At 40.7% G+C, this 13023-nt stretch overlaps 2 protein-coding genes across 2 annotated transcripts; both read right to left on the bottom strand.

Annotated features, from left to right (window-relative positions):
• Positions 1-1114: 1114 nt before the first annotated feature.
• Positions 1115-9028, bottom strand: tekt4 (tektin 4). Its single transcript, XM_071505366.1, has 7 exons — positions 4702-9028; positions 3968-4038; positions 3699-3842; positions 3499-3585; positions 3271-3406; positions 2515-2669; positions 1115-2401 (listed from the first exon to the last, which is right to left on the bottom strand). Exons 1-7 carry the CDS (start codon positions 5224-5226, stop codon positions 2188-2190), a joined length of 1332 nt encoding a protein of 443 aa, XP_071361467.1. The 5' UTR covers positions 5227-9028; the 3' UTR covers positions 1115-2187.
• Positions 9029-9056: 28 nt separating this feature from the next.
• LOC139636933 (polymeric immunoglobulin receptor-like) lies at positions 9057-12917 on the bottom strand. The gene is made up of 7 exons (XM_071505367.1): positions 12818-12917; positions 12216-12548; positions 11619-11933; positions 11455-11547; positions 11235-11348; positions 11098-11153; positions 9057-10802 (listed from the first exon to the last, which is right to left on the bottom strand). The coding sequence occupies exons 1-7, from the start codon at positions 12852-12854 to the stop codon at positions 10626-10628; spliced, it is 1125 nt and encodes a 374-aa protein (XP_071361468.1). The 5' UTR covers positions 12855-12917; the 3' UTR covers positions 9057-10625.
• Between the last annotated feature and the right edge of the window lie 106 nt (positions 12918-13023).

Genomic DNA, 13023 nt, shown 5'->3' with positions numbered 1-13023 from the left:
CACCCCCCCCCCCCCCCCCCTTGCAGGCTGGTCACGTGGTCGGATACATGGGACACGTGAGCTCGTGAACTTATAAAAGACCATGATTTCATAAGGATTATTTTCTCTCCTTATTTCACACACACACGCTCACACTTACTCCATTCAATAAATATTTATTGTATTGTCAGTGTGACCCAGTCCATCTCATTTTAACCCTTGATGTGAAAAAAGTCACTTTTCCCCTCTGATGTCTGAAGGTGCACACACACACACACACACACACACACACACACACACACACAAACACATGCACACAAACACACAAACACATGCACACACACACCCCTGGCACTATCCTATGCCCACAGTTAGTGGTGTCATGAAATAAATACTATGTGCGCTGCAGTAAGAAAGGAGCAGCCTGTCTGAACTCTGTCTCTTTGCATGAAGTTCAGTTTCATAACATCCTCAGTCGTGGCACCTCCTCACATGAGGGAGGCTCTCTCTAAGAATAGAGACGGATGGTGGCTCCATTTTTAAATGAAGATGAGCACATATTCCCGAAGATGAGGTTACAGTGCTTCAATGCTTATAGAGCTAAACATCACTAAAATTATATGTGGAATAAATACATGAAATCTACAGCCATTTATGAAATGTGTCTTTAAAATACTTCTGATTATGTGTGGCTGTTTATCAGTTTCTCTGTTGCTGTATCCAACTTTATCTTCTCAAGGGTGATGTAGGTTTTTGTAAATGTTCAAACATGAAATGGTGGTCTTTCAAACTGATTTTATGAAACGCTATTAGTATCTCTGCCATAAAGTTATTATATCATTTTTAAATGAGCAATTTTTATATCAAGATGGAAAAATATTCCTACAAGATTTTAATGCTGCTTTTGTGGTGACGGACAGCTGACTATAATGAGATGTGACATAGGGAGGCTCAAGAGCTCACTCTAGTGGAGTAAATCTGTACCATAGTTGAACATGAGTCTCAAACATGGAAATACTGTAGCTTCAAATGACCCTCCTCTTACTTATTTTCAGTCTATTTTGGACTATATTTATTGTGCTATATAGGCTATTATGTTGCATACATGTTGTTTATTTAGCTATGTACAATCCCATTATTTGTAACACAAGGATTTATTTTGTACAGCCACAGTATTTTTGCCACACTCTTTACAATTACATTCATTTTGACTCCATACTATTGTGCATCTTTTGTAAAATCTGGGAGAGCTCAATATATTGCAACTAAAGAACATTTTAACGACACATTTAGCTGTAAATTTAGAAAAAACGATTTGCTGCAAATGAACAAAACACAAGTAAATGAAAAAAACAAACACGTATGTGGCCTAAAGAAATAAGCTGCAAATACGGAAAATACAGACAGGCTACAAGCCATATAAACAAGATAAAAATTACGTTTACTGTAATGTAAGAGAAAGAAAAGACGGTGGAACCAACACATTTCCAGACATTTTTGTTTGAAAACAACGTAACAAATAATAAATTATCAAACTAATTGCTGATTTTTCTACTGTCGATTAACTAACTGATTTCTCAACTCATCACTGCAGCTCTGGTTTATATCTCCTGGTTTATGTTTGATGTAAGCATTTGTTTTTTTAGTACACGCACAGGCAACATAAACCAACATTTTATAATCCCATAAATCTGATTATTAAAGAACTGTGACTAAGATATGTACTGAGTGGGCCATTTTATAGTTCAGTGCTTTGTCATGGATAAACTGAGTCACTGTTTCCAAATGATCTCAGACTTATTTTTATCATTTCTTCCTTCATGTACCAGGGGTCAGCAATTAGGTTCAACCACAGGACAGCTTTTACATTTCAACAATGTCCAATTAATTCATTTAAGAATAACTGATTTATAAATATGTTTGTTTTAGGCTTGTATCTGAGCACAGATGTCATTTCTGTTACAGAAGATCACTATTGTCAAAGAATGAGTCATAAATGTGAATGAACTGAATCTTGTATCTCCATGAGACCTGAGATGTAAATGACCCACACGACATAAAAAGGTGTCCTCCTTTACGGCTGGACGACAGATGTGTCCTTACATGTTTAAGAGAAAAAAAAAAATGTTTTGATGCGAACAACACAGCACAACAAAGAGAGCAAACTAAATCAATATTTTCAACTAGCACTCAGACTCCTCGTCGTCTTCAGTATCCCAACAGTGTGGAGACAGTCGGGTAGTGTTTACGGTGAGTCATGCACTTGTCTCTCTCGATGAACAGCGAGTGGGTTTTACGGTTTATGTCCTTCTCCAGGGCCATGCGCGACTCCTCCAGGTGGAACAGGGAGCCTCTGGCCTCGCTCAGCTGCTGCTGCAGAGACGCCAGAGTGGCATCGATCTGCCTCACCTCTCCCTCCAAACTATGCACACAGGCAGCAAAGAAGAGATGGAGAGACAGAAAGGTCATAGAGCTTTTTTTGTATTGTTGTGTGTGTGTGTGTGTGTGTGTGTGTGTGTGTGTGTATGTGTGTACCTGAGCTGGGGTTCATCCCTGCAGAGCTCCATGTTGGGTCTGAGGGAGCGGAGGTAAAGCCTGGACTGAGCCACTCTCAGTGGGGCCTCTTTGTTGTGGATGGCCTGCTGTAAAGCCACAATGTTCCTCTCCTGGATCCCAATCTGCTCCAGGACCTGCACATACACATGATCACACAACGAATAATCAATTAATCAACCTGTATGAGACAAGGATTAGCTTGATATTTTTCTCAGAGTTTTCTTATAACATTCCTAGAAGCTGTAAAATTTGAGTTATACCATTTGGATTTAAATTGGTAAAAGTACATTAATCATAATGTGTAAGTATGTTTTTAAATTTGACTTAAGGTTTGCTTTGTGTATAGAATATGTTAATTAATCTATTTTCTTTGGTAATCATGTACTGTCACTTTAAGAGAGTGCACCTGGCACATTTACTCCAGTTAAGCTGTGGAATGAAGGAATCTAGTGGAGGCTGGACTTGCTGTGGAAGTTCATACCGTGTCCTGGCATGTTTAGTTTTATATTTTAGAAATGAAAAGTCAGTGGATTTCACCTGCTTAAGACAAGTGTGGAATAAAGGTTTTGTGTTTTTTTCAACTTAACAACAGAAGCAGAGTGGATTATTGTGTGGAAATACATCTATTGGATGTGTTAAGCCATGACTGTCTGCTGCAGCTAAGTCACATTTTTGCAGCAACACAACCAATCAACCACTCCATCTGTCTGTCTGTCTATCTGTCTGTCTGTCCACCTCTGCCAGCCTCATCTCCAGCTGGGCCTTGGCCTCCATCAGTTCCGCGCAGCGCTGGCTGAAGGCTCGGTCCACACCGGAGCACTGTACCCTCAGATCCTCTGTGGTGTCCAGCAGTACTTGCTCCACCAGCATCCTGACACACACAACACAAACAGCAACACTTACGAATTGATGTGCCACAGTTTCACTTTCAGGTGCTCGGTCTGAACCACTCTGAGCTCTGACCTGAGACTGTTGCTGGCCTGCTCCTCCTGCAGGGCCTTGCACAGGTTTTCCCGTGTGAACTTTGTCCAGGATGTGTGGTTACACACCCTGCAGCAGACCAGATGAGGAAGATGGTGTATTCAGTATGAAAGTTATGAGCACAGTTTCTCCTTTTCAGCGGTAAATTGATTTCATGTATTCACACACACACACAGACTCACTGGTCCTGCATGGCGGCTGAGCTGGGGTGGTGCTGTGTGTCTGGACTCATGTTACTGTATCTTCCACAGTGGTCATCAAAGTTGTAGGCCTGGTACTTATCAGACCAGTCCAACTCTAACGTCTGCTTGGCCTCTCTGTTCATCCTGATGCACACACACACACACACACACACAAAAAGATAATTCACCTCTCAAACTAAAGACGACATTTCATATGTGAGGGACACGTCACTCAGTTTAACTCCCAGTAAACAGGACTGAAGACTCACTTGATCTGACTGACAACCTGAGCTGTAGTTCTCTTCAGAAGAGCCTGGGTGCTCCTGATCAAGTCCACCTCCTGCAAGACACACACTCAGGCTTCTGGTTAGTGTCACAATGAGCCCTCTGCTGGTGATGTTTAACTGGTACACTGAATATAAGACACTCCATCCCATGATGTTTGGTGTGAGGTCATATCTGAAATCTAATCTTACAGGGCTGCATCTAAGGATTGAATAAATTATTTTCATTACAGATTTATTTTATGAATATTCTCTCAATCAAACAATCAATCAATCAAAAAAAAACCCAAAACAAAACATCAGGAAAAAGGTGAAAAATACTCATTTACTATCAAAAGCAGCAAATTCTTACATTTAAGAATGTTTGCATGAGCTAATTATAAAAACAATTGCACATTAATTTTCTGTAGACTGACTAACTGATGATCATGTCACCTTAATGATTTCAATTAGAAAATGAATCCATGATTATTGTTTTGTGTACTTTTATTAATTCTGGGGAACAACTTGCTGTATAGGCCTATCCTATATTTGTCCTGTTCATAAGGCTAATGATACATAGAATATTGTTTATTTATGACCCTGATATAGACTTGTATTAACTTAACTTTTACATTACATATTCATATTTCTTTCATGGCCATGCACAGGCAGTGATCCTTATGATACCCCTGGGCACAGAGCTTCACTTTAGGCTGAACTTTATAGCCGGTGATCACCTTTAACAGCTCCTCCTCCACAGAGTCACGGACCAGGTCTGGTCCCGGTCTTCTCGCCCTGCAGGTCAGATTATCGGTGGCGATGGCGTACGGTGTCTCGGTGGCGTCCAGCGCCCTCTCCAGGCGCGTCTTCAGCGCCAGCAGTGACTCGGTGTCGGCCAGGAGCCGCTCGATGTGCCTCTGCAGCTCGGACTTCCAGCAGTGGATGTCCTGTAGTCTCTCCCCCAGAAGACGCGTTCCGTCGGCCTGGGCCTTTAAAGTGGCTGCCTCGGTGTCCTGGTACAGGGTTTTGGACTCCCGCTGGATGCTCCGGGCTTCATGGCGGTCGGTACCGGCCTGTTGGAGGATGGTGTGGTAGTTGGAGAACCACTCAGCTGGGGTATATTTAGCGGAGCGGTACCCTGCAGTGGCTGAGCCGGAGGACGGCTGCGGGACGTCCGGAGGAGGAGGATCCTTCTCAGAGGCTCCTAAAGCCACAGCTCTGCTGTCATAGTGTGGCCGTGACACTAAAACCTCAGAGCTCATTTTTTGTTTGGCAGATTTATGTTTAAACAAAAGCAGCACAAGAAGTGCTCAGTCCTCACAGTCCTGGAGCAGCTGTATGTTTGTTTGGTGTTGCCTGGTTACATGTTGGCAGGATCAGCTCCAGTAGCAGCTTTGGCTCAGGTGACTGATAATCTAATGAGCTGATGTAGATTAAAAGACAATTCTAGTCATCACACAAGTGTAACATACACAAGAGAAAATATATAAAATCAGCAATAATAAAAACTACAAGTCAAAACAGACCAAGACAGTATAACAGAAAAGGAGTGCACCTGTTGTGTTTAGTACCCAACATGTGTGTTAGAGGCTGTAAACACTCACAATTAAGGGGTGATCAAGAACGTGTGAAATCTCAATAAAGCACATATTAGTTGTCTATGTTATGTGGCATTATAGCTTTTTAGCAGCCACTGGGAATCACAGCTCAAAGCTTAAATCAGCTGACAGGTTGAACAGTAGAGATATGCTGTGGCTGGATTGACCCAGACTGAGTTCATCTGTTTATCCTCATCCTGACTCCCAAACATCAGTAGAACAACTGTGACAGCAGAGGAGACAGAAAGTCTTGTGAGTGGAGCTCATGAAAGGAAGAGACTCTGGTGAACTCTGCATGCATGTTTCAATCAGACAATGGAAAATGTGGCCTCATAATGCAAAGTCAGATCACAGTCATGCACACTGTTCAATTTATTATTGGCTTAGTGACAAGTTGAGAATAACTTTGTCGAAGTGAGTATTTGGTGCTCAGACCTTTGTTGGTCTTCACCAGCATTATTATCATGGTGCAAAAAAGTTATTGTTTGCTCCTCTAGCAGCAGAGGCTAAGCGTGGTCATGTTGGTTAGTTGGTTCATCCCCAAGGCTCCTGCTCTTTGCTCTCATGCCAGCATCAGGGCCCTTTCCCACCAGCACAGATATCAAAATCTAACAGGCAGATTGCAGTTAAGTCCAATACGAGGTAAGCAGTATAGCTAATGGATGGATGGAGATTGCAATAACGTTTATCACTCTTTGAAATTTTGAATGAACTACTCTTTTGCCAGCTGTTCACACGAGAGATTTCAAATCAGGCAGATTGATTCAGGTTTTAACGACTTCATTGCCTTTCTTCCATCAACACCTTTAGAAGAAGAAACCTTTAAGGCCAAACTTGAAATTTGCAGCCCCACCAACAGCAAAGCTCTCAATCCAGCGTTTGTATTGTGGAGTTCCTGATGACTCCAGATCCTGCAACAAAACAGACAAAACAAAGTTTGATTGCATGTCCAAACCATTTCTAAGTTTGTATCTATAAAACAAAAATGTGAACATATTGTGAGTCTCTCACACACAGACCACTGTTAACAACAGGAAGAGGAACCTGCTTCTGTCAGAGCCTTGTCAAAGACATTTCCTCTTTTTCATTTCTTGACTTGCAATTCTAACACCTATCACATAACTTAGGGTCAGTGTCTTTCTGAGAATACAGACCATTCTCAGCATGTTTATAAAGCTTAGAAAAGTTTTTCTAAGTCCATTCTTCTTCTGCTTCTGAAGTCCTACACATCAACAGCTAGCATCAATCTGGTGAAATAAAGATACTTGATGTATTTTTACTGATAATGTCATCATCTGGTAGCCACAGTAAAAAAAAAAAAAAAGTGTGATAAAGTTAGTGATCTGAAGGCTGGACTGAGAGGTTTTCATATTCACATACTGTGAGGTGTAATTTTCTCCACAGTAAAACACACTGCTGTTTGTGTTATTATCATTTCACACTTTCTAGCAGTAGATGAAGTTGTTTCCAACCACGTCAGCTGTAGCCCTTCTCCTTGCTGTGCCTCTGAGTTGTTGTTGCAGCCACTTGTTGGCTATAGTCAAACTCATATATGATGGTGATGAAGATGCTGCTGATAGACAGATGTTTGCATTTTAAATGCTTTTTGACGATGTGGCAAATAGAGTGGAACTGTTTTTGGATGTGTTATTGTCGTAGCGCTACCAGTGATCTCACCACAGCCACCTCTAGGAAGTAGCACAGTCAGTAATGTCACATGGAGAGCTCTGCTGTGGCCTGACTGAGAAAAGCTCACGTTATGCATGTTTTTGCTTTTTAAATATGCAATACAACTGTTTGCTGTAAAATAGGCTTTATTGATGACTCTGCTACACATTTGTATCTCTATTTGAAATACACTTTGTATGAACCCTTGACCACATATCTTTATAAGTATTCTACATTAACACTTAAGGCTGGTGATATTCTATAGTTTTCTTACTGTCAACTGATCTCATGAAAAGACAAAACTACTATCAAGTACAATATTGTGTGTATATTCAATACCCAATTAAATTTCCCTCTGCTATTGACCTCTATTCTTAACCAAGACACCACAGTTTGTTTGTCCCTACCCCCTGATACAACCCATAAGAGTTTTTCCTGGATTAGCATCCCTATGGGGGCAGGAAATATGCCACAAATAAACCTTTAAATATCCAAAATATAAATATTACAAAAATAAATAACTGTTTTATGATGTGGCAGTGCTGTGGTAAAGGTTTGGTTAGGTGTAAACAAAAAAAACATAATCAGATTGAGGGAAATATTGTGGTTTGGGTCAAAACAACTGCCTTCGTTAAGACTAGAGGAGCTTTGCTGTCATGGTTACAATGATAAACATATGGTTAAAGTTATGAAACTGTCAGAGATATATGATATAAACATGTTTTGGGGCTTTTTGTTGTGTTGCTTAACAGTAAAACACAACTATGGTAATAAGATGCTTGCACAAAGTCTCATTAAAACACAACAGTGAGTAACATTATTGTACTGGGTGACATTTATACTGTAGTTTACATAGAACATAGAAACTACAACATTCCTACATACACTATTCTGCTGCCATAAATGTGCACAAGCACACCAAATGTCTATTAATCTACAGGTGAAAATAGTTCCCAGCAATTACACTACTTGGAGTCTATTTAATAACCCAGAGTTCCACCTCTTTTTTATTTCTCTTAATCAAATGTTTGGAAGTGATGGCCACTAATAATGTTTCCATCTCACCAATACTGATGTGCTGTTCCACTGACAACTATTAACAGAAAACTATGACTATGTTTCACATGGTTTTGTTTACAATTTATACTGCTGAGTTAACCCTTATGTGGTGTTCGGGTCTGTGGGACCCGTTTTCATTTTTTATTAAAAGAAAAATGATACAATTAATTAATTTTTCAAACTCACACTCACTGGCCTTGGCTCATTTTCTGTGAAGAACATATATCAGAATACATTTTTAATGACCACACACCGTACACCCCCCCTACACATTTCTATTACACATAAGATGTCCGGGTCCACTGGACCCAGGGCTAATAGAAGTGTGGAAATTGATGTTCTGTGTACCTACACTCTGTCCTCCTCCTGTCTGGGCCTCCTGTTAGTGTGTGTGTGTGTGTGTGTGTGTGAGAGAGAGAGAGAGTGACAGAGAGAGAGAGAGAGAAAGAGTGACTGTAAATGTGAGTTTTGTGTTTCTGCACCTGCGGTTCCCACACAAGGTTGCATCATTGTTGCAAAATTCAAGCATCAACACTGTCTGCTCTCATTTTCCTGCACATTTGACCCTCTGTCTTGCGGGAATCTTTATTTTCTCACACTCTATCTGCTACAAATTGGAGGGGGACTCTATAAATATAGCTTTGCCAGTGTGGTTTCTTATCACAACCGATCAGCAGTATATACCATCTAAACCTGCAAAGTATGATACAAAGATCTGGGCTGCCTGTGATGCCACTTCCTCATATGCTTGGAACTTACAAGTCTACACAGGGAAACCTGATGGAGGAGCCCCCGAGAAAAACCAAGGAATGAGAGTTGTCCTGGACATGTCTCAGGGACTCAGTGGACACAACATCACATGCGACAATTTTTTTACCTGGCACAAGCTGGGACAGGAGCTCCTAAAGAGGAAGCTGACCATGGTGGGAACAATACGCAAAAACGAGTCAGAGCTCCCACCTCAACTACTGACTTCAAAGAACAGGCCTGTCAAGTCTTCCAAGTTTGCGTACACGGCTGACACATCCCTGGTATCCTATGTGCCAAAGACAGACAAGAATGTAGTACTCATGAGTACACTGCACGGGGATGGAAGAATCTGTGACCAGGAACATCACAAACCAGAGATCATCATGGATTATAATGCCACAAAAGGAGGGGTAGACAACATGGACAAGCTGGTGACGGCCTACAGCTGCAAACGGAGGACTCTACGCTGGCCACTGGTGATATTCTTTGACATGTTGGACATCTCAGCATACAACGCCTTTGTCATTTGGATGGCACTGAACCCAGAGTGGAACAGAGGGAAGCTCCAGAAGAGACGCCTCTTTCTCGAGGATCTGGGAAAGGCATTGATGAGACCACAAATCGAGAAAAGACAACATGTCCCCAGAACCCCAGCCTCTGCAGCCATCGTGAGGAGGATTCAGGAGGAGAATGCTGGTGCCCTATCCACCCAACCTACAGAACCACAATCTGCAGCGCCTGAAGTAAGTGTGTGATGCTGTTGCAGTACATGTCTGGCACTCATGTCTTGTGAGAGAGAGAGGTGTTAGTAAAATTCCTGATCTTTTCATTATTCTAGGTTGTGAACACCAGCAACAAGAAGAAGTGGTGCGAAGTGTGCGGACCCAAGATGGACAGAAAAACACAATATACATACATCCAGTGCAAAAAGTATATCTGCAACACACACACAGTAAAACTCTGCCCCTCATGTGTTGTATAGGCTAGTGGCTAAAGGCCATGTGTTAAATGGGGCTGATGTGTTGTCTTGACTGATATGTTTACTCTATGTGTTCATGTGTTCAGCTTGTGTTGTGCAAAGAAATAAAAGTCAGTAGTTTTGAAAAACCTTGCTTCACTTGTAAATTAGTTTCCACTCATATCTTGATTTTAATTGATTTTCTTTATTACGCTTTAAATAATAAGTTATAAATGTGATCTAACAAAGGTAAAGGGCAAATATTAACCATTTATACTGTTTATACTGCTTGTAATTGGGATGAAGTAAACATCTGTTGAGTATTTTAACATAAAAGTGTTTGATTGTGAGGCATTAAAAACCACAAAATGCAACGGGTCCACCAGACCCACAAACACTGGCTGAGTAACAACAATATGAACACCACACAAGGGTTAAATTGGGGGTATTTTCTCCACATTTTCTCACGAAGCAATCATAAGCAATGTAAAAGTACAAGATTCTGTTTAAAAGCAGTGAAGTACTGAATATATTTGATGGTAATTATTAGCCAATTTTGTACAATCCCAAAGAGCAACTTGTTCTAAGTATAGACAGGTTCTGTGTTTGCCAGCTGTTAATCGAGACATTACAAACACTGTCCAGCTGTTGCACCCGGTGTCAGTGTGATTATAGAATAGAAGTCTTCTGTTGTGGCCATGTTTCGATACAGAGAGTGTTGGTCTTCCCCTGGATTGTCATTGTGGTGCAACAAACTCTGTGAATTAGAGGAGGCCGCGCCTGCATTTTCTTGTATCTCATAAATCTAAAAAGAAAAAAAAAAAGAAAACATATAAATATATGAAGAGGCACAGCCTCACAGGTATGAATGGTCGTCTATCAGAGGCACCAGAGGTGACACATTTGGCTACAGACTCATGGATATCTCATAATCTATAGGCATGATCTTTATGTTTTTTTGGAGTTAAAACCACTAGAACTGGTGGACAAAATAGTATGTTATTCATTGTGTCCCACACTGTTGTGTTGAACCAGCTCATAAATATTGTAGCGTCTGAGTGCAACTACAACGGTTTGGACCTGCAACAATTTTCACTTACATCATTCACAGTCATTTCTTCATTCGACCTGTTTATGTTCATGATGACTCCAACTCCTGAAACAACAGTGAACAACAAAGGAAATTGTTTGTGTGTGTTTGTTTGCATGTGTGTGCGTGTATGCATGTAAAACATACCTTGCACTTTGTTGCATTTGCCTTTATAAACCCAGACAAGGAAAATTGCCAAGATCAACAGTCCAGCCAGAATTGCTGGCAGAATGTAAAAAAAAAGGGTAAACTGAACAGCATCTGAAAAAAAGAAAAAGAAAATGCAGAATAAAGTAAAAAATATACACTTTATAGAAACACACATTTGCAGAAAAGTACAAACACACACACACACACACACACACACCTTTGGTATGTTTGCTTGGGGTATGTGTTGATTGTGATCTGACAGGCTCCATGGTGATGGTAGAGGTCACAGTGCTGCTGTCCTGTGGAGAAACTGTCAGAAATAAAGAGTTTTAGGATTTTTTTTTCGCTACAACAGGATGAGGTTGAACTGTGACCTCTCACTTTCCAGCTCAACAGCAGAGAAAACGTCCAGGCCCGTCTTTCTATGGACACCACAAAGGTACATCCCAGAATCCTTTTGGGTCAAACTGGTGATGGTCACTGTGAAATTCCTTGAGCCCTTGTCATCAGTCAGTGTGAACCGTCCCTTCTGTTTTCTGTTAGAGGTGATCAGTGCCTGCTGCAGACATGTGGAGGGCTGGGTTCCTCTGCAGATGTACTTCAGGTTGTTCTGGTCCTCAGACTGATATGAACAACTGATGGACACTGAACCTTCCTCATAACTGTGGATTTTGGTGAACTGATCACAGCAGCTGTCTGTTAGTGAGGTAAACAAAATCAGCCACTCAACAGCTGCGACAGAAAAACATGACAATGAGCATCAAATGACGGAAATACTAAATACTTATGTTCAGCTCAGTGGTTGATGTTTTATGGTTACTCTAGATAATTATTCATAATTAGTCATAATTAACTAAGTACAGTAGGAAAATGCAGGTGATCCTGGTTTATTTTTTCATTCAAATGCCACCTCTTTTAATCATTGTCTTCACAAATTATTTATTCATTTCACTCATGATATGTTGTCTGTTTCTTTACCTGGCACAACCTCCAGTCTCACTTCAGCAGGGTAGTAATCCAGTAGCATAGTTCTGCTCACGCCACACCAGTATTTCCCAGCATCCACAGAACTCAGATCAGAGATGGTTGTTGTAAAGACTCGTTTGTTGTTGTCATCATAGATGGAGTATTTGTTGTTCTTCACTTGTGAAGACGTGATGAGAACATCAGCATTGCCACAGTTATTCTTGCACAGATATTTCTCATAAGACTCATAACCTGCATCATAGGAGCAGGAAACATCAACATCTCTCCCTTCATATCCAAACAAATGGATCACCGCCGCTGCACCGCTCACACAGCTCAGAGCTGCTGCAGAGAGGAGACGACATGAAACAGAAAAAACACAAAGAGACAAGGTTTATACTTAAAAAAAAAAAGAAATCTCATATTGTCACTGAACAGAGATTCTCAGAGCACAAATGCTTTCTTTCATGTATCTTTTTATTTCATCACGTACACATTAATGATGGCTGTGTTAAAGACATTGATCATTACAACATCACCAGGGTACAAACAATCTAATGGAGGCTACTTGTATTTGCATAAAACGATGTGTTGATATAATCCAAAGAATTTACTGTGGAGGATGAACAGCAGGTTTTGAAGGATCCACATCTTCAAGTTTCACGAGACAAAATAGAAACTAAACAGATGTAGCTGTAAACCATATTACGAGCTGTGTGAATATGGCAAAGACTTTGAGGAAACAGTGTTTATAATGTTGTGAAGATCTGATAGGTAAATGTTACACCCACAGCATGTGTCAGCAAAACCTATAAATATT

The sequence above is a fragment of the Trachinotus anak genome, unplaced genomic scaffold (genome assembly GCF_046630095.1).
Source record: "Trachinotus anak isolate AG129_WGS33_773 ecotype Australia unplaced genomic scaffold, CSIRO_AGI_Tana_v1 ptg000019l, whole genome shotgun sequence".
NCBI lineage: Eukaryota > Metazoa > Chordata > Actinopteri > Carangiformes > Carangidae > Trachinotus > Trachinotus anak.
Note: the sequence above shows the minus strand (reverse complement) of the source record. Positions and strands in the feature narration are given on the sequence as shown.

Coding starts and splice junctions, on each gene's coding strand:
- tekt4 (XM_071505366.1), bottom strand. CDS start 5,226: ATGAGCTCTGAGGTTTTAGTGTCACGGCCACACTATGACAGCAGAGCT. Junction 3,407..3,498: donor CAGGCCAGCAACAGTCTCAG/GTCAGAGCTCAG, acceptor TGTGTGTGTCAG/GATGCTGGTGGAGCAAGTAC. Junction 2,670..3,270: donor TGGAGATGAGGCTGGCAGAG/GTGGACAGACAG, acceptor GTGTATGTGCAG/GTCCTGGAGCAGATTGGGAT.
- LOC139636933 (XM_071505367.1), bottom strand. CDS start 12,854: ATGTGGATCCTTCAAAACCTGCTGTTCATCCTCCACA. Junction 11,154..11,234: donor CAAATGCAACAAAGTGCAAG/GTATGTTTTACA, acceptor CTGTTGTTTCAG/GAGTTGGAGTCATCATGAAC. Junction 10,803..11,097: donor AAGAAATGACTGTGAATGAT/GTAAGTGAAAAT, acceptor TTTTCTTTTTAG/ATTTATGAGATACAAGAAAA.